Below are 24,884 nucleotides of genomic sequence, written 5' to 3' on the forward strand. Positions count from 1 at the left end.
GTGATGTTTGTTTTAACTAATTCTTAGTTGTATCACCCAAACCTAACAAAGACTGACGATGACAATCTGTCCCCCATTTTGCCGTTAACGTGTCCAACAAAAAACGCCGTCTTTGCATTTGAGAACTTTTCTTGTAAAGCTGCATTCATTCTGCTGCGGTTTTTGTCGTTAAAGTGCTGCCTCAGCCGCATGTTGTGCTGATAATGAAAAGCAGTTTTGTTATCACAGTCACTTGCTGGAGTTGCTGCTTCTATCAGTAAACTGTACAAGCTACAACTAAAAAAAACAAAACAAAACATAAAAATAAATAAACGGCTTATGTGCTCCACAAACATCCACTACCAACTTTTCCAGAGCTACTTCCTCCATTTTCAGTCTGTTTGTTGTTGTTGTTGCTGGCTGCCTAAGTATTGTCACTCCGTGCTGCTTTTTTCCTCGCTATTTATTCAGTCACTGTCATGAATGCCTCTCAAAGATGTCGAACTGCGTTGCTTAAAAAGATGCGAGGCGCAGCACTTTTTTTTTCAAAGCGACTGCTTTCTGTCTGCCTCCCGGCCGCTCCCTGTGCACTTTAAAGTGGAAAGTTGGAGAAAAAAAAAAAAGCAGAATAGTGTGAACACGGCTTACAGTGGCGATCACACCGGAGGCTTTGAAAAGGCACAGCGTAGCGTTCCTGGAGCGTTCTCTGGAAAGCAGACTGCTGAGCGTTTTATTTCTGTGCTGCGAGCAGAACCCAATTTTAGCACTGTGTGTTGTGCGTTCATGTCTCTTTAGCATCAGTCATATCTGTCATCCATGACAAGGCCGCTGAAGAATTTTCAACAACAGAGATCAGAATCGTCACCGCATCCTAATCTGATCACTGTGATTGGCACATTACACAACTTCAGGCCGGTTTGTAGTTACTTGCACTTTGGATTGGTCACACAGAGGGAATGCAAATGCTGATTTTCCTGCAGTTTGTGGAAGTGCTTTATTTTCTGCAAGATTATCACATTACACTTGTCATGAAGTTTGTGTTTGCCCAAATATTACTTGTCTGGTCCAATCTTTCATTTCTGCTTTTCAGCCTGGTGCACCGTTCATTTTGTCCTCAACATACAATGAAATTACATAACAACAACTATATGCAACAATAAAATATGAAAAAGGAGCTTATTTAGCTAATAACTGCAGTACGTAAGATGAAGATTGACCTATATAGTATCCTGGATGCAAATTTTCTGACCCATACTTTATCGTGTAAAGTGTGTACGATCTATCTTGCTTTGTTTCCCTCTTTTCCTCTTGCCCTGGCTCACTGTTAAACTGTAAGATAGATCATTAGCTTTAAATGGACTTCAATCCGCTCATTACATGTCCCATTTACCTTCACTGCATAACGCTCCACTTTTCATAGCAAGACAGAAAAAAAAAGGGGGGGGGGGGGGGGGGGCAGAGGCAGAAAGAAGGAAAGCACATGCGGGAAGGTCCAGACAGAATGAGAACGAGAAAGGAATAAGAGTTAGTCAACAAGAGAGAGCTGGGAAGCCGAGAGATGAGCACAAAGATATCATGAAAAAAAGGACAGTTATGAAGATGGACTGTTCCAATCAGAAAGGGATTCAGATTTTGGGTGGAAAAAAGTGCCTGTGAAGTTGGAAACGAGAGGAGAAGCTGTACTTTCTTCTGATGTTGGTACAATCTGCGATGTATTGATCCATATTGAATATACCTCAATCGAAAAGTGAAAAAAAAATCAGTGCTTCAGCCCGTTGTTTCTTTCCCTTCCATTTAACAGCTAATGACCGACGACAGACAGGGGGGAGTATTTCAAGCATGTAATCGCCTTTTTATCACTGTTATTTTTCTCTGGTTTTCATTAACCCTGCAGTAGGTGATGCAGTGGAGACGTCAGTGCAATGCATGTGAGTGTGTATGAAGGTTTCACTTAATGCGTGTCTCCTCCTGATGGTGATGTGCAGCGCTGTGTGTGGGGTGATAAGTGGTTGCATGCCATGAATTTGTGTTTTAACGTGTGTTAAACCGTCAATTTTTCAGTGGCTGAGTTGTGCTTAATGCACAGGCGGTGTGTCAGTGCTTTTGTGTTGTGTTTTCACAGTTTGTGGGCTTTGTTTCACTGTATGTGTTTATGCATGTATGCATGTTTATGCGGATGTATTCTGTGATGGATCCATATAGGTGTTTGTGATGACAGGGCCAATTCAGGCAAAACTGACGCATCAAGTGCTTTTTAACAGCAATAATTTGTTTTGCGTCACCACAAAGGTGGTAGAGACGTTCAATCTGTTAATGCTGATGAAACATAGTAGAGACAGCCCAAACGGATTTGCTGCATTGAGTTTATCACTGGGGTGCTTCCTTTTCCCTGTCTTCACCTGAGGCCTTCACCACAGGTTTCATTGCCTTGCTTATCTGCACTGACCCGTCTATTGACCCACTGTTCTCACTCCTCCTTCACCCTGTATCTTTCCTTCCCCACCTAAGCCCACGCCTCCCTCTATCCCTTCAACTAACTCCTTCATGCTCACCCTCCCTCGCTCCATCGGCATGCATGTGGTGCTATTTCTTCTCCAATCCCATTTTGCTGTGCTTTCAGCCGTTCATTTACTCTCTCTGTGTCCATCCATCTCATACCTCTATGATGAAGTAATTTCATTATCTCTCTGTTTCTGAACCCATTTCATGTCTGACACATTTTTTCCCTCAAAGGTGATTGTTTGGGGATATACAGTGAGGAGAGAAAGAGGAATACTGGGGAAAGAGAGAATGAATGCCATTTGACAAAGGCCCAGACTGGATTCAAACTCACACATCCAGGATCACTGTGCATCCGGGGCATCCCTTAGCCTTACTATCCGTGCCTTTGTGCCTTTTCAGGCAAGGGAATGAGATTTAAGATATGAATCCATGAAATCTAAAAGAATGCAACATATGGAAGTAGATAGCTTTAGTTAAGGCTATGCTAACTGAGACAAACCACCCCTTCAACCTGAGCAGGCAATTCATTCAATGCAATAAAATAAAAATAACATTAGTGCTGACAGACAAAAAGAAGCCATTGATGGTTGCAGCTGCGAAGCTTTAACGCAAACTCGTTAAATTATTGATCAAAGAAATTAAAAGTTTAAGAAGGACATTAAGCAACCAGCATTCTCTCTCTCTCAAACAAAGGTAACTGTTGCTGCTTTGCACACCCTGAATGCATTCATATTTTTTGCTGTATGTCATTGACTGCTGCTGCTGCTGCTCCAACTCAATCTTCCTGCTGGAGCCAGTTCGATTTAATCGTTTCTTCAATAAACTAACTCCCATCCCCTCCTCCTGAACTTTTTCCCTCTGCCACCCTCCTCTGCCCTCTGTCTTCTTTTTCTTCTATCTTTTGATTGTCCTCTTCATCACCCCTACCCCAGGCCTGCTTCTTCTCCCTCTAACCAGTCAATTACATGTCTTCCTGCCATCTCCACTTTTTTCCCTTGGATGGAGCATTCCACACAGCTTGGTCTCCACCATGCCTAATCACTTCTTTAACTCCACCTCTGTTTCTCTCTTCACCTCTGCCTCTTTCTATTCATTCCTCTCTGCTTGTGTCTTCCCCTCTGGCCAAAAGCCACTTCAGGTAAACGCTGTTTGATAATACCTGAATGAGGCTGACACATTTGCATATGCACCTGAAAGGCACCCAAAATACACTTCAGGATAGGGGACGAGGAGGAGACATTTAGCTGTTGTGGTCCATCCTAATGATGAGGGGACCAGCAGTCTGAGCAGCTGTTATCGGAGGCAACATCAGATCAGACTGAGCCGAGGAAACCTGCGCTGTGTAAGCGTTATTGAGGAGGACTGTCCATCGGCTATCATCTTAAAAAGACCCTCATTTGCTCGGATCGGTTTCAAACAACTCAGAATTCAAGTAACATAGAAACAGTGTTCGAGTGCATGTATCAGTGGAAGGCTCCACTTGGCAACAGCGTGACCCTTGCACACTGTAGCCTGGAGGGCTTTTGTTCCCTCTGTCAGGCCTGTCAGACTGCCAATCACCAGCACACCTCTCTCTGCAGTGAGCTGATTAAGAGTGAGAAGCACACTGCGCCACAGGACAGGTTAGCTGACTCAGCAGCTTAAACTTTCACATAACACATTTTTCCCTAAATTGTTATTTGTGGTGTTACTGGCATCGTAATTATGCGCAAGAACACACACTTCATAAATAATCTACCACAACTGAAATATTAACAAGGGGAACTTGTAAAGTGAACTAAAGTGCCAGACTGCTCCTCTGACACACACACACACACACACACACACACACACATGCATGCTCACAAAATAATTCAGTACTTACTTTAGGTCCTGGAAGGGTTCTGCCCTCACATGTGATGTCTCTACGGAATGGCTGAACACCACGCCTTCGTTCCCTGCGGATGAGACAGTGGATGAAAGGAAGGGAAAGAAAACACATCTTTTGTGTGAAAGCCTGCATAATATTGCATCATGTCTCTGTTCTTGGAGCTGAGGAAGGCACTTAAAATGCATGACACGCTGCTCAGATCTTCCACGTGTCAGGCAAATTATGTTCAAATACGACCATGTTTCCAGCGGCAATATATACAATATATATCTACTGGTAACACATAGCAGAGCTGGGTAGTGCAAGTGTTAAAGTGTTAGACTTTAACACTGGAAGTCAGCATTGACATGAGTTTTTATATCCGTAATCAAAGGGGTAATCCTTCCATAACTGTAACAAAGATGTTTAAACTAGTTAACCATACCCCAATCATCCTTTATGGCTGATGTTCAGTATTTGTTTCTGATATGTTTATAAAATGTCACCCAGGTGGCATTACACTGGCATAAACATCCAGTAATTGTCCTGTAGAAATGGCTGGCTCTGACATAATGCAGGTTTAACCCCGCGTGTACGGCGAGCACCTCTGCTTTAGCCTGCTGCCTTGAACAGATGCTTGGGGAAAGTGCTGGTCATGGCTCCTGCTGAGACTGAAGAAAGCATGTTAAATACTCAGCGCTGCCACAAATCTAATACAGCACAAGGAAATGTTGCCCATTGGCAGGCCCACAGATAGCAAACAGCACATGCCAAATTTATTTCAAGTTGTTACCTCCAGAGGACCTAAACTTGGAGGATACTGAAGAAACCCTGGTTTATTCCAAGGCCCACTGAACACTGCACAAATGTGTATGTCTGTGCAATCGGCAACAAAAGAAAAAAGACATGCTCCCAGCTCTGTCAGCAATGGTGGAAACGGCAGTGTATCGCTCTCTCTGATCGCTGCTCGATGCAATGATGTTTCTCATTTTGTCAAGCATGGGCCATGTTTGCTGCAGCTCCTTGGTTTCACCTGCATATTTGCAATGGTCTGAGTTCCTCTCCTGAGCACTGCTGTGTACATAAAATGTTTACGAGCTTGTCATACCGGTTGCGTGGCGCCTGTCCTGGTACACAATACCCACAAAGTGTTTTCAGAGCAGAGCCAAAACATTGGAACCAACCCAATTCACACTGGGTTTGTATTTTCACACGTGGAAACCAAGCCCAGGATTGTCACACCCCAGTAGCTGCCATGGCGTGGGCTTTCATTAGCTGATTGTCGTAAACAGCAGGCTTACATGCAAACTTCGACATTCGCTTTGCAGCCTTTGCTGCACAACTCTCGCTACTGCAGAGGGCAGAAACACGTGGAGGCACCGTTCATCTTAAATTTAAAACTAAATCAAAAAAATATACCAACGTGAGCTGAACAGGAATTCTTTCCACTGTTCAGTCTCTTCTGTCACTGCCACCAAACAGTAAATGATGCCAACATTCATTCAGCGCGCCTCTAATGGACACGTCAATTACCCTGGGCTGTGTGTGTGTGTGTGTGTATGTGTGCATAACACTTGTCTTTGTGTTTTGTATTTGTGTTGTTGACCTTGAAAGTTGAATGTGTGTGTATGTAAATGCATAATTAGAGTGTTACTAAAAAATAAATAAATAATAGAATCACTGACACATATAAACATACAAGCAAACAGATATGTGCATGCGTGCACGCACACACACACACACACACACACACACACACACACATTTTCATTTGATTTTCTCACTCTTGTTTAGTGAGACAGAATAAGTAAATGAGAAACCTGATATTGTAGTCCACCAAAGGAAACTCTCCCATCTCATTTTTTCTTTTCTTTTCAGTTCAACTGCGTTGTCTTTTTTCTCTGCAATTATTTTCACCGGGCTTTGTTCAGACCTCTCATTGATCTGTCTCTGTTTCCCTTTTTTTGATACTGCCCTTTTAATCACAAGCACCAAAAGCATCAAGACAATGTCCTCACTATATTGAGACAATATGGTGATATGTCTGGATGCAAATTAAATTTTGCTTTCGGGGAGCATCCTGGGTGTCAGACAATGAATCTGTCTCCCTCTGCCTTACGGAGCTCCGAACCAATTAATCTGCACTGCACAACAATGTGGGAAAAATTAAAGATGCTTAATATTAAAGGGGTCCTGTGGAGCTTTCTTTCTAAACAAACTAAAAGTTTACTCACCAGTGTGCGTTCCTTGAGCTCCACCAAATGTTTTAAATGTATTGCCCTCATACAACGTATTTCAAATGCAGAATTGTTTAGACGTTGGTGGTTTAGAGTATATATAGAAGAGCATGTGCTGTACTGTGTGTTGTATCCCCACCTGTGACTCGAAGTTTCTCCGTGCCGATGCTGATCTCCTCTTCATCTGCAGAGAACAGAACTCTCTCTCCATCTGTGCTCCTCACCTCGAACCTCTGACACTGAGCCTCCACCATCTCTGAACCTGAGGGGGAGAGCGAGATGGAAAAACCATACGGCTATCACAGCACATAAAACGCACCTGGTAGACGTCTTTATCCAGATTTGAAGTTAAAGTTTTAAGTTTGTCTTGCTGGAACAGCAGTGCAATATCAACACAGACATTGTGACAACTTAGATTAACCATAAACGATATGTGATCAGTAAGAAAACATAAAAAAATGGAGTTTGTCTACGGAACAATTTTCCCACTGGATAATCCACGGAATGAGCTGTGTTGAAACGACTTTCCACTGAACAAACAGTCAATATGAAAGCTGCTGACTCTGTGCTCTGTGGGTAGCTGGATACTACAAGTTAGTGTTTTTTTTTAGATATTTTGCTTCGTGAAGTGACCCTTTACGTAGCTTTCATGAACTGCTTATCTACAATCATTTTACATCAGCTATTAATACTAGCAAAACAGACTTTAAATAAGATGAAAATGTTGCTGATCACTTTTAATCTTTGGAAGCCAAACAGTGTGTGCGTAGGTGGTGTGCATTACCCACACTGTCAAAGTAAAGATGGATTGCGAGCTGGGACCTGGAGCTGGGCAATATCTAACAAACAAACTAAAATAGTGAGACAGGACTGCCTTATGTTTGGAGTTTGTAAAGTCCCTGTTGGACTTGGCTTTGCCTCGAGGACACAAATATGCTTTGAAGAGAACATGATGGGCGAATATGGTGAAGACAATACTTTGGACAAATGACAGTTTCATCCTCATCTGGAAATACTTGTTCCAGAAATTCCCTTTTTACAGTAATAACCACATTTCCACAGCATTTCCACATGGTGAACAATTCAAAGTGAGACATTAAAGTGGAGTGGACATTAAAGGAATCAAATAGTTGAAATGATTTATTTGATAGTTGAATCCACAAGGAAAGGCAACACTTTGATAATCTGCAGGCGGCAACCCCTCTTCATTTCTTTTTCCTGTTAAGGAATTAGCTTCCATCTCTCTGCAACCTCTCTGGAAGCAAAACAAATCAAAACGAAGCACTCGAAAACGAGCTGACATGTTACTAAACAACAGCCTTGTTATACAGCACACACAGAGCAACGCTTCTGTGCCCTCCCACTGGAGCCATGTTTTCAATGTCTTCACTGCAGGAAGAAACACATAGAGTAAATCTTCTAACATGTAAGAATATATTTGCTATTATTCCCATTTCCACGGGAGGTATGTGGCTATTGTCAATGGCACAGGAGCCCAAACTTTTTCCAATGGAGTGCCAAAACTGAAAAATAACGGTGGGCCACGGGCCAAAAGCAGAGACCTATTGTATTGTATTGTGAAGAGGAGAAATTGTACTAGGATGCCAAGCTTCCTTAATTGACTGACTTCCTATGCAAAGTGTCGCCGTGCCCGCAATGCAAAGATTATGAAAAATAGCTAATAATTAGGGATCCTACATATTTAAATAACAATTCTACCTCACAAAAATCAAACAGCATAAACAGTTATTTAAATAAGATTTAAATATAGTAGTTTCTATAGCATGAATCAGCATTATGCCCTATTTTGTTCACATTTATACATTGCAAATTACTGCAACACAGAATATTGACATTGTTCAAATAGTTGGGACATCTGTGCAGATTTTTGCTGCTTTTTTAAAAGAGGGTTGGAAAAGTTGACCAATCTGCTGACAAAGCTGACAAATCACCAGTAGTAGTTGGTGGCAGTTTGCCTTTAGTTCACTCTGATCCACCATGTTTCCCTTCATTTTGTGATTTGGACTGTGATGTGCTGCTGTTCCAACCCTGCTGAGCCTAAAGAAAAGCCTCTCTCTGTCTGCCTCTTCACTGTCTGGGCTCCCAGGCTATTACAAGTGTCAATTAGAAATCCAGAGTTGCCTTGTCAGTAATAATCAAACTTTATTAGCAGCCATCAATCTGGGATTAAGTTCTTTTTCTCATCACTTTCTCGCTGTCTTTATCCTGTCCATCCCTCCCTCCTTAAGCCTCCCTCTCCACCAACTGTGTGAAAAAGCAATTGAGATTTGTGTCGTGAAAGGCTCACTCTAAGGGAAGGTGTGTGTATGTGTGTTAAAAATATATGCAAAGGCTTAGGAGGTGGAGGGGAAGCGGGGTTGACAGTTAGAGATGGGAGAAGTATGGTCAGAGAGGGGAAGGAAAGAAAGCAAAGGAAAAAAAAGAGCGAGGCTCCATGTTTGAGAAGGAGAGATGAAGAGAAAGTGGAGCTGGTTTAAATTGGAGATGTGCTGTGCTGGTTGCTGTCTCAGACATTCAGCTAGTCCTCTTCGGCTGCTCAGCTTTCGTCCTACATTACAGCTCGTGGTGCAGATTTCCAACATGGGCGCAGGTCAGCATATTTCCAAAGATTTGTGTTTTATTCCCAGAAAAAAAATGTCTTCTTGTCTTCTCAGTAGGGGTGTACAGAAGATTGTGAAACAGCAGGAGATGAGCAGCTTCAACGATAGCGAGAACTTGTATAACAGACACATTTCAGAAATACCATAGAAGAGCAGTAGCCTCAAACAAAGAGGCTATGAAAGATAAACATGTGACTGTTTATAATGTATCGCCTATTCACAGACAGGAGACAGCAGCTGTTAACAAAAAAATGGAAAGGGTGCCAGGCCTTCCTCAAAGTATTTAATATAATATAGTATATAAAGGTATAAAACAGTTTGGGCTGAAGGGCTGAACAAACACAGAGGTCATGTTTCATGAGAGAACTTCCTCGTTGTGTCCACAGTGATTGGTGTTTGACAGGTGACATATATAGATATTCATCAACACACAGGAGCCTGAGGAGCAAATTAAATTTTATTCAGATGATGGATGGATGGAGATTGGAGCATAGATTTGGAGAATATTTTAGATATCTATATTAACTGTGTCACAGATTTCATACATGAAACCAAGACAAAAAAACACTAAGCACCAATTTCGCTGGATAATCTAACAAAGGCCATGAAGTTACCTCTGTTTATTGCAGCTGGTGATTATTTAAAGCACAAAGTCCAAAGAGTGCTTTTGATTCAATGAATAATTCTGTCAGACAGCTGAGATCATCAGCACTGCACACTGTATTTTACAAGTAACATGTTCAAGTAACTGTACTGTACTGTAATGTCGGGTGTTGCTGGATTGTTTTGATTTGAGAGCTGATTGAATCCTTATTAAAAAGGCGCCATCAAAACATTGATTAAAAGTTCATTATTATTCTGTTTTAAGAAAAAAAAAATGATGTGATTACCAGCAACAAATTACCGACTGAATGCTGGTCTTACTGACTTCGTAGTCCTCCTGACCGCCTCTAACCTCTCGACTTCACTTCACTGCTGGTAGTTGTTATATTTATTTGTTTGCATTTCCCATGCTGATTTTTTTGGGCTTAATCTATTTGATAGACATGTTAATGGGTGGAAAAGGGCTCAGCTTTCATCAGTTTCTGTGATTGCTGGCGGTATAGCATGAAAGCGTGGGGTGGGAGATGCTAGCACATCTCTAATGAGATCAAGCACAAACATTTTCCCTGCACCATCTAATCTGTGGCGTTTCACAAAACGCCATCATTCTACGACTTCTCTTAGCATTTGTCCCTAGAAACAGCTGTTTGTTCTAAGAGGCTTCATGAATACAACCGCTGGCCTTCGGCCGCAGTATTATGACTCAATCTTCTCTTTGCACCGGGGCAGTAATGTGTGATTACATATGAATTGTGCCTGTGGCGTTGACGCTAAATTGAAATGAACCTTGGAATAAAAAAAAAAATGTTTATGGCAATGAGGTACTCTATATGCGTGCAGCAGCAACATGAGACAAAGTGGCCAGAGGTTATTCTCTTCAAATGATGGCTTCAGAAAAGGGCCGACAGAGTGAGAGTGGAGCGACGGCGGGCGGGAACGTCTCCACTGAGCAGTTTCACTTCATGCAGATGAGCAGTGGTGCACCATAAGCAATGGACAATACTGTGTTTTGTGCTGCAAAACTTCTTTTGAGTTTAATTCTAATTGAGGTGTCAGTCAGTAATCCTCTCGACTGCAAACTGGAGGAAAGGCTTAATATAGTCGTAGTCACTTTTCATATATTTGTTCTGAATGTCTGTTAACACCGACAACGGTGAAAAGAATAAAGCATTAAAAGAACATCAAGCAGCAAACCTCATAAACTTTAGACGGTTTGAAATTACATAACGTCATTGTTACACATTAAATGTCTCCCATCAATATACACATTTTCCGCCGTTGGCTGTCAGCAACGTGAGGTTTGCTTTGTCCGATATTAACCAGCTGATCTCCTTGGTTCATCTTGTTCGCGATCTGCAGGTAGCTCATTTTAATTCTGTGTAAATTAAAGTGCTGTTGGTCAATTAATTGGTCCAGAAAACGTCTCTCCTGCCGAAAACACTGAGGTAATTCTGCTGTCGCCAATGACAACAGGACTCCTCGTTAGGAAGACATGTTAATTGATGCGCTGACTTAAATAAGCACGTCCTGACAGGATCTCCTCTGTTGTCACAAGTGCCTCCCTCAGCAGGAACCATCAGTAATAATAAAGCTTTTAGAATATCTCACTGATGAAGAGAGGTGCTGGAGAAAGAACTGGCGGGGAAAGAAAGAAGCGTTACAGCACGCTGCTGTGAGTCAGATCTAAACTTTTTAACATCTCAAACATGTGACTTCAGTCTGCCGAGCAATTAGGATACCCTGCAGATATCACAGGCGCTTTAATGTTTTAACCATGCTGCTAAAGCACTATGGTCAGTTTATTACCACTTTAAACACAATGCATTTGATTTGGGATGATGAATGCATGCTCAACAGACTTTTGCATATTCAAACCAGCCTTCTGCCACATGTTAATTCCTGCTTATCATGTTTCACACAAAACCCCTGTTGGCAAAAGTAACTTACTGAGGTCATTAACAGTGGTGTCAGTCGTGCTGTATGACGTGTCGGAAAAAGTGTTGAAGCTGGTTTTCTCTATTTTACGAAAAGTTAATGCAACAGATGATGTTCTAAAATCTGCTTTGATCTGAGATGAGTTTAAGAACAAGGTCCTGTCTTGACACGATCTCACTTTATCACTGTATGTAATCTTCTGTCTGTTCTTCTGTGGTTCTTCACACAACTATGCATTTTCATGTGATGGTTGTGATTTTTAAGTCCCCAAACTGGAGGCCACTCAGAGAGCCCAAAGCATCCAGCAACACTGAGCAATTACCCAACTTGCACCTATTCATCATTTACCTATAGTTTGTTAGGAAGTGCAGTGTGCATCTTTCACCTCATTATTTTGACTTTACGGTCAAAAACTTTTATTGTTTTGATTCAGTCTCTCTGCTGCCATCAGTTTTTTTTTTTTTTTTTTTTTTTTTCCCCCTCCACATGAAAGCGGGTGTTTCTAGTGAAATGGCTCTGATAAATGCACTGTGTGCGACTTGCCCCCCACCAGCTCTGGAACACAGTGGAGCATTTAGCAGCTAAAAAGACATATATTTCCCTCAGTTGGTGGAAACCTAAAAGCAGAGCTTACATGATACTGAATATTGGACTAACCCATTCATCTGGTGAGCAGAACATGACTTGAAATGAATGTTAATGCTGGTTTGTGTCTGCTGGGTGTGTAGGAAGGTAATTGTTCAGGTGGGTGGTGGTAAAAGAAGGAAGAAGGTGGACACACTCGCGCAGCAAGGAATTGGCTATTACAGCCTGGTACTGTTGGGCCTGTGAAAGCTCCACTGAAATGACAGGGGCGGGGGGTTTATTACATGTTCAAGGGCACATCAGTCAGTTTAGAAGCTGCGGCTAGAGAAAGTGCTTTCAATTGATGCTGCAACCTAGTGCTACCCACCAGAAGCGTGACTCCCTACACTAGGCTGCCCCTGATGGTCACTGTTATGCATTTTTAAGTTCCTTTCATCACAACTTTCTTTTAACTCTACCTGTTCGAGAGATCCTCCCCTTGTTCTTGTAATCTAAGTTCTGAACAGGATAAGAACAAAAGAAATCGTTTATTAAACTTTCCAGATACTTCAATGGAATTTTGAGTTCTTCAATTTGTATTCTGTAATTAATGAGAGGACATTAAAATGGTCCCTGTGTAACTTTTTTACTGCTGCACATTAAAGCATTGAGGCCATAATAAAGTTATATGGGTATGCTATCCTGGATTTTTAATTTGAGCTTTAAATTAGGGCTTCTAGCAATGATGGGATATGACGCAAGAGGACACTGTAAAAGGATTTGGGGATCGGTACAAAGAAGCTGGTGGCTCAGCCAAGTAAACACTGTATGCATGTTTGATTTGCCCAAACAGTTCAAGATGGATTTTTAATTCAAGTCAGCTTCAACATGCTTTGAGCCCCACCACCCTCACCTTTCTTTCTCAGGATCCTTCTCTCACTGTCCTGGAGATTAGAGATCACAGGAGTGCGTGAAACAGTATGTGACATCCATGTAGTCGTTTGTTCTCTGTGTGCATCTGGTCTTGATTAGTGTTTGCATACATCCTTGCACATGCATATTTGCATACAGTGTATGAATGCTAATACATTCTCTATCCAAGAAACACTTCTAAAATTGGGCAGTTTTTGTCCTTTGGCTATGTGGAGAAAGTCGATAACATTATGCCTCATTTAAATGACTATAGTTTTCCTTAGGTCAAAATTCTGGCAATATGCTAAATGCACATTAAGGCTTTTAAGCAAAAGATGAGGTTATATAATTCAAACTTTAGTGTCCTTGCACTGGTTAAACGTCGGTTTTATGGCTGTCTTTAAGATTTCTCTGGCTGCTTTTAATGCTTGGCTGGGTCTGGCCATTGGCTAAATCATTTTTCACCCTTTATGAATTGAAGTGCAGCCTGGTTGATACTCCATTGTCAAGGCTAAACTGGATACTGCTGTGTGTTGCTTGTTCAGTGTGTCTACAAACTGAAAAATAGATTACATTATGTGTTATATATATATATGCATGTGTCTGTGTGTGTGTGTGTGTGTGTGATTCTGAGAGTTGGACGGCAACATGGATGGCATGAGATCATCGGCCAGATGAACAGACGCTGAGCTGCAGCATCCAGAGATGCAACTGGGGGTCCAAGTGTCACACATTCACGCTGGCACACAAACAGCACAATTATAGCCGGAGATACAGTATGTCAGCTGCTGGGAACTTCTTTCTGTGTGTGACACACACACACATGCACAGTCACGCACAAAGTTTACTGACACCAAATCCACCAAACGAGACACTGAGACTTCAGGCAGAAGCAAATCTCAGAAAGAAACTTTGCTAACAGTGTTTTTGACATTTCTGTCAACTCCAGCAGCAAACTCTCCCTTAGATTTTATTAAAGCCTCCAATTGGCTGTGCTCCAGAGATCATCCACCCACGCATACACACTTGCTAAATTAATCCTCTTTCTTAGTGGTGTGACCACAAGGACGGTTTCTTATTCATGCCTGCAAACCACTGAATGTATATGTGCCTATCTGTGTGTGATATAGTGATTTCAGTAACACAGGAACATGGATAGTGTGATTAGCAGAGAAGGTTTTTGTCCTTTTGTGCTCAACAGTTAAAATCTACAAACAATGCAAAATCACTTTGTACGACAGGTGAATAACTCTGGCTTTGACTGGATTTCACTCACTAAACTTCCTGATTAGTTATTCAAACATGGCAAAGCTGATCAGTGGATTAAGATGAGCATTATGTTGAGTGAGTCACGCTGATATGCTTTTCAGTTCCCCTCCTGTCTAGAATGTCAAATTTAATGAATATGAAAAAGCCCAGTGGGCTCTTTTGTGTGTTCTGCGAGGGAAAATGTTCCTGGGGGGGGGGGTTTGTGCAAACCACATTACGCAACACTCGTCGCATGTGTGGAAATAGTTGATCAAATATTGAGTAAAATGTTTCTCAGTCTTCCTCTTTAGAAGCAATAATAACGCTTCATTCCCACTGAGGAAATGATGGGGTGCATTTGTTTGCACGCTAGCAAGTGAGCCCTTGTGGTTCGGAGCACAGGAACCAGGGCAAGGGGCCAACAAGTATGAACTGAATGCCCAGCACAACCAATTAACAAAGGGCTGCCCTGTCAATGTCCACAAGCACAACGTCCAGAAGAGGTTTTTTTTTTTTTTATTAGAAGACGTTTTTCCACCCCTTTGGAACATTTCCCTTTTTGCTAAATGAAACTTTGTGTTTCATTGGACTGGTGTTTTAGTTGTTATTGTGGGCTCCTGAATATAAATAAACTCTAAAAATAAACAGAAATGTATATTGTAATATCTTGCAAGCTGAAATGTTCCAGTCTGCAACGTCTATCTACTCCACAGAGGTACCACAGCTGTGATTTTGTTCAAAGGTGATTTTCCTACTCTTAATTTCCCTACTGCCAACTCCCAATTTCGGCCTATCCAGGGGTAAAAGATAAGTAAAAGATTTTACTCAGAAGCACTAATAAAAGTTAGCATATCCACCAAAAATCAACTCAGCTGTTGATCATTTACCTTTATTTGGTATTTTTGTCTGTATTTGATAGATGACAGTGTACAGACCTGCAACAAAGCGGTTTTATGGTCCCAAACACAAAGAAATCCAATAATCCTCCATCGCTCCGACTGAACATATAGAATACTGTTGTATTGTGTCCACACACATTATTAGGCTTATCTCTCAAACTCGTTTTATCCACCACAGATCACTTGATGAGCCAGTTCCCTCAAAGTGTCTTGTCTGACTGAATGCTGCTAATCAGCTGAGTAGCGCATTATGTTATCTCTTTCTTCTTAACGACACTGCAAATACAGGCCAAAAAATGTCTGCTTTTCATTCCTGTACAGGGGACAATGTGAGCTGACCTGACTGTCACTTGACAATGTGTTGTCCCAGAAGGAACAAGTTTTCATACTGTCTTTTTTTTAACTGAGCAAGGCTGTGATCATGCAGAATTGAGCTAATAAATCCGAACGTAGTAAAGAGAGCCACTGTAACTTAAGTGCTACATGGGAGTGTTAAGAGAATAAAAGGGGCAAAGAAGGGGGGCAAAAGTGAAAGCTACTATATTATTTTGGCCATTTGAAAGTAAACAGCATGCAACATGGCCATGATGCAACAGCGGGAAACAAGCTGGTTATCACATTGTTCTATTTGTACCAGTCAAAGAGAGAGACGGGTCCTCAGCTGCGCCACAGCACATCTTTAATCTCTTCAAGGTGTCGCTCATAAAAAACAGACAAAGATGTGAGCGGGAGTAGAGGGAAATGCTGGGGTGAAAGGAAGAAACTGCATTGCGAAGCACTTTTTAATCCAACTTTTGAATTTGCCACAGGTGGGAGGGTGAGATTCATGCACTGAGGGACACAAATTATTTATTTAGAGTTGATTACAGTCATTAATATAGTAAGGGAGGAGAGAAGGAGACAGAGGGAGAGATAAATGAGTGCCGTTTGTCATTTGCATTAATCACCCTGATGAAAGATGAAATGGTGGAAGGTGCAGATAAAAAGGCAGGCAAAGGTTGAGCCACGCAGCCCCAAACACAACCAAGTGACTACTGTCAGCGTTAACACGATTTGTGATATTGCTTGCTTAGGGCCTACTCCAAATGAAAATGGGGAACCTTATTCAGTCAACTAAATTTCATTTAATTATCTTTGCCTCCCCTTACTCAGCTGAAGATTTTCCTTTAAAGGGAATGTTAATAGAATAGTTGATCTGGTTCAAATCAGTCCTGCATTGTGCACCCCGCTCACAATCAATCTGTCATCATTCTCTTCCTTGTCTTGGTTATGTATTGTTCCTTTGTCTAGACGATGATGACGTGCAGCGCAGCCATCACGGTGAATCTGTCTGCGTGCAGAATACTGTTCTGATCAGGATCATTATTCTGTGTCTGTGTTTGCTCATGCAAACATGTCCTGGCGACAGAAACCAGGAAAATCTATCTTATCCTGGTTTTAAGACATTTCTGTACCGTGGTGTTTTTTAAAGGGGGGTGGGAAAAGCAGAGCTTCTTATTAAAAGTGCAAGTTAACCAGATTGAAGCTAATGTGATTAGAATAAATTAAGTCTGATCTATTAACGATCTGATCTGCCAATTCACAATGAAGAAGGCAGAGACGTGAAGAGAGAGCTAAGGTGCTTATGGCTACAGACCAGCCCATATTAAACATATATGTAGCATGAGCCAATGAAATACAAGCAAAGCTGAACATTAGAGAGCACCAGTGCACACACAGTTGACTCTGTAGGTGTATCTATAGGTTGGGATGATCTCCATGCTGCTGAACTGCCATATAACTCAGGTTTTTGCGATGCACATCTTGAAATTGCTATAGTAGCCTAAAGCAAGAATGCATTTTTCCTGTGCATTAAAAGCCAAATGTTGACTACTTTGAATCCTGTGCACATACTTCACTTTAGCCTGGTGAGCTCTGTATTTTGAGTTGAAAATTACTGCAGCCTGTGTCACATTGATGAATCTGACATCAGCTGCATGTGTGTGCAGTGCACAAATATGAAAGACTACTCAGAAATGCTGGATCACATTACCAGACTGTCCAACCCCAAAACATGAATAAAACAGAATGTGATTTGATTTGATAATCAATTTGACATACACTTCATTTAGAACAATACAAAAAGAATACATTTGATGTTTTACCTCATCAGCTTCATTGATTTTAGTAAATATCTACTTATTCTGAATTTGATGCAGCAACACGTTTCAAACCAGTTGGGACAGGAGCAACAAAAGACTGGGAAAGTTGTGGAACGCTCCAAAAACACCTGTTTGGATCATTCCACAGGTAAACAGGTTGATTGGTAACAGGTGATAGTATCATGATTGGGTATGAAAGGAGCATCCTGGAAAGGATGGAGGGAGGTTCACCACCTTGTGAACACATGACTGTATAAAGGACGTTACTACGTGGACTCAGGAACACTTAGTAAAAGTGTTGTTGGTAAACACAGTTAGTTTGCAAATTATTGCATTCAGCTTTTATTTACATTGTACACACACAACTTTTTTTTGGGCAACTTTTTTGGGTGTTGTAGCACAGACCTACTAAGCTTAAGGTGAAACTAAACTTGAAAACAAACCTGGCTAGGATCAAGCCGGAAGTAACTTGGGTTGAACTCATTAAACCTGCTTTATGTGACAGGCTATCAAAATATGCCGTATTTACCAAAAATACAATGAAAAATAATCATACAATATCTCTGAACGTCTGTGTTGGCCTGAAATACGGGAAAAGAGCTGTGCCACTTGTAGCTTTTGTCTTTCATTATTTACCACTGCGGAAAGGTAAAATATCAAGTGATAAATAAATGGAAACAGTTGCTGGGCTGGCAACTTTCAAAGTTTGCAGGCCAAGAGGTGCACATTATGACATGTTGCTCATGAAGCAGTGTGAGTCTCTATGGAATCGGACCGAACACTCGGAGCAGGGGAGAATATTCCTCGCTCACTTTCCCTGTCAGCCTTCAAACCTCCAGGCAAGCCCCAGTCCCAGACCTAATCATGCGATACGATGTCACATGACCAAAGAATGAGATCAACAAATGACCAAAGTTTGCCATTCACAAGCACAGCAGACAAACTGGAGTTGCTCCTGTTGTTTGAAAAGTTAAAGAACTCGTGGCCTCGGGGATATCTGATCTTTATGGCTTTCTAGTGACTTACATGCCTCCGTGAACATAATTACATTAATATCCTGAAGTCATGGCAAATGCAAGCTGCAAGAGATAATAATCTTGCATTTAAATATGAGTTAGTGAGCCTTAACTGAGACACTTTATTAATTGACCTTTTATATTTGCAATAAAAGCCTAGTTCCAACTGCTTTTAGGCAGCGTGGTGCTCACATTAAATGCTTTTTGCAGAGCTTGGATGACGTCTGATTTAACTTACTACATGATTGTCCCTTGGCTCTTTTATTACTCTGCAACTTGCAGTTGCAAAAATTGATTTAACATGTTCCACTATTTGCAGCTATTGAAAGTCCCCCTGGAAAACTGTGTCAGTTTAGTGCTTAAAATGGAAACGTGGCATGGCAACTGTGCCTTAGGGGTTGTAGTGCTGTTCAAAACTGAATGCAAGTCTAGAGGGGAGCTTGGGCATTCTATCCTTTTGCTCAAAATGCACACAGTTATAAATGTTTGCTTACCAAACATGCCTGAAGGAATACTGAGACATTGCTCTGACCTTGTGGCAGATTCTTCAACCATGGTGCACTCTGCATTATTCATGTTTTTAACACAGACAATGCAGAGAAAGAAAATGCTGTTCGACATTATTAGTGTGTCGCAGAGAAAACTTTTTGTCAGCTTGCACTATTGTTGGTTGTAAACTTTCAGAAACTTCTGTTTGGTTACCAAGCTTGACTTAAACATTTTATGACATCTAAGAAATGTAAACCAATATCTTTTTTGATTGGCCTCTGGGGAAAGTTGGAACAAGTTTTTGGTTGGATGGTTGCAAATTTGAGAATTACATAGACAGTGATGGCATCATAAAGCAGCTTTCCTCAATTCCTGACAAGGTGATTTTGTGCAGACGTGAAGCTGGATGGCACGAGAGACTGTACACTATTGCTTTATGGCCAACAATTTTCTGCTATCCTTGCAATAAACATTCCACGCTCAACACACTTAAAGTCTTCCTTATTGCCTGAAAGCAACAGTGTCTCTACTTGGCTTGCGTCACCGAGCAGCGTTTTTCTGATGTTTTAATGTCCTTTTATTAAACAGAAAAAGCAGATGGTTATTGTTCACGGTCGTATAATTCCTTCCAATGCATAAACAGTAAAATAATGTTGTAGCTTTTGCAATGTTCCATTCAATACTTTAACAACAGATAAAACATTTTCCAGTGCCCATAATGGGATGCAGCTACCGAAGCTGGGCAAAATAAAAAGTATGCCTTACAATATAATGAAATCCAATACCACAAACTATCACATCAAAAATGACTGCAAAATTTAATGAACATGTCTCAGACAAGTTAAAAAAGCGTGTTTTGTGTATTTATTTAGTGCAAATCTACTCCATTCAATTGCACTACACTGACAGAGTATTATTTTGTCTGTGACATCTTTTGTTATCAAGTGTGTGAACATAAACTCAGTTGTTAGAGGGCTGGCACGGAGAGTATATGATATGAAATCATTTGGGCACGTCCAATGGCGAACACTTGTCAGGCAGTTAAAAGTGGTTTGATTATTAAGCTGCTTTATTAACGATGAAAAAAAAAAAGAAATAGTCTCAACCTCATTATAGTAACAAACATCCTTTACTGTATATGCCTGCAATAGCAGAGACAAGGGGAGCGCACTCATGCTTGAAGCACTATACCATATATCTGTCATTTTATTATTGTGTCCAACCACCAGCAAACAGCACGAAGCCTATATGTCACTGGTGCAGAAGGATGACTTCATATGGTCCATTAAATCCATTTCTTACGGCAAACATACCCACACGTATGAACAAGTGATGAAAACAATATTTGCCATATTGCAGCCCAAACAGTGTGTAGGCAATTAGCCTTTGTGCAATTAGAGTGCAATCATAAGGATAAATGACAACAATGGCAATAAATCCATGCCTTTATTGAGTGCTTAAGTGTATTCCACTTTTTTCACACTCAGCTCTATGTATTTTTAATTACCTCATTAGAACCATTGATTTGATCATAGAGAGGCAGCAGAAAATGAGGAAGACGTGCTGTCTGAACTTTGCCGATTGGATGAGGGAGACAGAGATAAAATTAGACTACTTAGTATCTCAGTTTCTCAGCCAGCCAAATCAAGCCAGAAAGATCTCACTCTAGCTGAAAATGTGATCACTGCGAAATATTATTGCTATGTACATCATTTGTTTCTCAGAGGGGGATTTGCAAAGATGTAGGTTCATAATTAGCCTGTGTGTAATGGAACAATTGAATTTTATGCAAGGCTTTGCAAGTGCTTATTCCGCACGCTAATCGGAAACCAATTTTAGCCGACATTCAACTGTTTAACTGCAAGAGCAGCGCCATGTTTCTGAGAGTGAGTGAAAACAAGATATGATTACTATCTATTACTATTTTCTATTCAGAAAGACAGCTTTAAAGTAGTGGAGACGAGGAATTCCAGTCATGACCATCCAGTCTTCTGTTTGGCCTTTGCCGTTCAGTCCACTAATTTTCCTGCTTTCATAATCCACATGCATCGGTCGAATACGAGAAATTTGAGGTGAGTGATTCCACCTAGATAAAAGGGAACATAATTAGTGTAAGAGGGTAAAGATAATGAAGTGATAAATGTAAGCCAGAGTTAAGGAGAAGGTAACAAGGTCAGCGGGGAATTCATTGGTTTAATAAGAGATGCAGTCCATGCATGATTAAAAAAAGGGGGAGTGAAAGGTAAAAATGACACAACAGGATAGGGGAGGAGAGGATGAGGAAGGGAGCAAGGTGGAGGAAGAAGGCAGGAGAAAGTCGGGGGGAAGTGTGTAGAAGAGAGAGGGAGAAGTTGAGCGCTGAAAGTCACTTTTAAAGTTGGAGGGGTTGTTTTTATGGAAGGTTTTGAATGAATGAATGATGCTCCCACTGTCCCAAGCTCAAACACACAAACACACACACACACACGCACACACATACTTGTCTTTACTCTTCCCCAAATGCACATGCACACACACACACGTAATGACTGAGGTAATGAGAGCTACCAACAGCTCTCCTGCTTGGGGAGAAACAGCATTCATTATCAGCACCATGCACTTAGAAAAATTAAAAGTCAATAGGACAGCCAGAACATAAACACAACACACACACAGGCTGTAATGACTGCAAGCTTGCCAAGGGACAGACACACAGGTAAAGAGATCAGGAACAGGAACTAAACAGTGAACAATAATGGAGCTGGCCAGTTTAAGCACTTGTCAATATTATGCTCTGTGGTTATTCCAAGTGCACAGTCTCACTTGTGTTTAAACAATCTAACATAAAACTGTCTTCAGCAGTTATTACTGGACTTTTGCTTTCTTTACTATAAGTGAAAACAGACATTTGAGGCTTTAAAAAGTGGATTTCTGATATCAGCCTCAAGCATCGAGACAGCATTTTGTGTGCAACTGCAACAACTATGTGGAAGTTTCACTTGTGACTGTAATATTGGTGTTATTTTACATTAATAATGTTTGCTCAGCCAACATGGATCATCTTTCCTTTCAAGATGATAATCCCGCTGCTTGCTGTGTTTTCCTCCAGCCGAGGCCATTTTGACACTACCGCACTGCCTCCAACGCTGAGGCATCATCACCATCACCTAGGCGGGTGAAAGGGTATGGCTTCAAACTCCAAGTTCACTCATCATCTTTATGATCGGCTATTCAGAAGACAAAGATGACAGGTTCTCACTCACATTAACGAGCTGACAGCGACGGGGAGGATGGAGAGGAAAAGAAGGGATAGAGGGATGGGACAGAGAGAGAGGGAGAGAGACAGAGAGAGAGAGACAGAGAGAGAGAGAGAGAGAGAGAGCAATAAAACTGAGATGGGAAGGCCAAGGCCAATACATGTATTCAGACCCTCAGGGGGCCACAAGGTAAAAGTGTGTTTGCGTTTCTATGTCTTAGGATATTCAATTGAGTATGGCCCTAAACAGGTCTTTTTATTGCAACAGTGTAGAGTCAAACAATCAAAACGCAATCCACGTTTTTTGGCAAATTTGCTGTTCCTCTGGGACTTTTTGCACCTGCTCCACCGACTGACCAGGCTGGAAACCATAGGAATGCTCAGAGTAGCTTACGGACATCACCCTGCAGGATTTCTGGCTATCAAAGTGCTACAGATTCAACATTCACCAGTCACTGCTTAATGCTTGCATGCACAAGAAATTTCAAGCACTGAACAAAGCCTATTCAAAGAGCATTTAGGACCGGTGTTGTCCAAGCTGATATTTTGGTGATCTATGTCTAATAATTTACATCTATCAACAAACTGACAACCTTATATTTTGACAGTTTGTCCCAAGATACAGTGATTTAACCACAGCATCGGGGTCTTTCCCTCCTTCCTCCATTCCGTCTCTGTTCGGCTCAGATTAGTACCTATTTCAGCATCTCATATGTAATAAGGTGTCAGTACACCTGTGTCTGTATTTATTTTAAGCGTTTGTGGGCGTTTCACCTTTCCATACTACTGGCTGTGATGATCCTGTACCCCTTGTACAAGCTACAGCGAGCTGCTCCTCTGCGAGTTTCAGTGATGAATACTAATGAGGGGTTTACTGAGGTGGAACCTCTTTGCTTCCGGTGTTCAAGTGTCTGGTGAGGAGAAGTAACCGGCTTGCTTTCATCTGGATTTCTGAGTATCCCCATGAGGATACTGAAGAAAGAGCGAGAGGAGGGGACAGAGTGTGTGTTTTGTTTGTCTGTATGTGTGTGTGTGTGTGTGTGTGTGTGCTAAATGTGCTGCTGAGTCAGCACAGAAGTAACAGGAGGCAGTGGGATGAGGAGACCAAGAGATTTCTGGAGCCCAATAGAAGAAGCTCCTTCAGGGATTCCTTCTGTCCCATTTCATCCCATCAGCCAGCCACTGAGGTCTTTAGTATGTGTATTAGTGTGTGTGTGTGTGTGTGCGTTCCAAAGTGTTTATTGATGGGACTCCTGCTTGCTTGGCAGGTTTCCCCGGGTCTGGGCAATCTTAGCCCAAAGTTGTGGCTGCTGTGTGGGTGTGTGAGAATGTGAGCGTGCGACAGAAAGTGAGGGTTTGTGTGTAATCTGTGTCATAAAGAGCATCTAACTAAGATAATTCAGCATTTATCTGCACATGTAAGTTCAACAAATATACAAGTTAGGTCGCACAGCACTCTCCGTGTCCTCCCGTTGCGGCCTGACTAAGTTAGCTGCAGTGGGCTGTCTGGCTTGTCTGGCTTTAAGACAGACTGATTCTGCTGACTGCAGGATAGGCACGAAGACACACACTCGCTCAGACACACATCGGCATTAAAGTGCTTTTCTTGGTGAGGAAAGCAGCTTTGGGGAGTTTTAACAGCGGGAGGTGAGCTGTCAGGGATTTCAAAGCCTCCAAGTGGGAAAGAGTGTGCGTGTGCGTATAAAGACACTAGAAGTGCCTGGCCAGCCTACAGGAGATGAATATCTATATGCTGTATTCACATCAAACGAGGAAGACAGCGAAGAGGAGCCTTCTACCTGAAAATATCATTCACCTCACCTGTCACGCTGGAAATGCTACTCGGCAATGAGCTTCTGTCTCTGAAACACGCTGAATTCTGATGTCAGATCACACATGTTTTCCATACATGCTCCAAGGTCATGTTATGTTATATGACAAAGCAATGACTCCCATAGGCCAGTGGACACTTATTTTAATTGGTCCTTTTGTTTTGCAACATAAATGCTGCTTCCTCGAGGTGTCAGGCGGGGAGCAAATAATTCATTCTGAATTTGCAAATGTTTTCAGGGAGAACGCAGTGAAAGGCTGAACTACACTGGGAGGGAAATTTGATGCGTGTCATGTTTAATTTCCATATGCAGCCACATTTCGCCGCTACCCACACACACACACACACGCACACACTGAGAACAGTTTGTGGCTTGTCAAATTGCATGCTGCATCTGAAATGTTTCCGACGGCATTGCTAAGTTTGGTTTTATTTTGTTCTGTCAGTCCAGCCAGGTGGACATGTCAACTTCAGAAAGCGAGAGAAGCTTATTGGATTGCCATTATGACTTTACAGGCCCGGTGGAATTTAGTGGTAGCGTACCGCACATGTGGCGTGATTGTTCACAGTTCAAACAATTTACAAAGGAGTGTTTTGCTGTTTTTATTTCTGTTTTACCAATAACCGCTCGATGACTATGATGTTCTGTAATGATACAGACACATCAAAGAATCGTAGAATCCAGCATAGAACAAGAATCAGCCCTGAATGAATAAGCAAAACATGATTGGTAAACTCTTACTTACACTTCCTGGACTTATTACATACAATAAGTCCTGTCATATTCTGAGATGTTAATTAAATTTCAGCACACTGTATGAGA

The 24,884-nt window shown here is 41.5% G+C and overlaps 1 protein-coding gene across 1 annotated transcript in view; it reads right to left on the bottom strand.

The window, feature by feature from the left end:
* Window positions 1-24,884, bottom strand: part of LOC121604326 (zeta-sarcoglycan) — a 143,524-nt gene that overhangs the window by 39,399 nt on the left and 79,241 nt on the right. The window contains exons 4-5 of the mRNA XM_041933816.1: window positions 6,707-6,829; window positions 4,346-4,418 (exon numbers count right to left, since the gene is read on the bottom strand). Of these exons, the coding sequence (XP_041789750.1) occupies window positions 4,346-4,418; window positions 6,707-6,829 (196 nt within the window). The remainder of the gene's footprint in view (window positions 1-4,345; window positions 4,419-6,706; window positions 6,830-24,884) is intronic.

Source organism: Chelmon rostratus, chromosome 3 (assembly GCF_017976325.1).
Source record: "Chelmon rostratus isolate fCheRos1 chromosome 3, fCheRos1.pri, whole genome shotgun sequence".
NCBI lineage: Eukaryota > Metazoa > Chordata > Actinopteri > Chaetodontiformes > Chaetodontidae > Chelmon > Chelmon rostratus.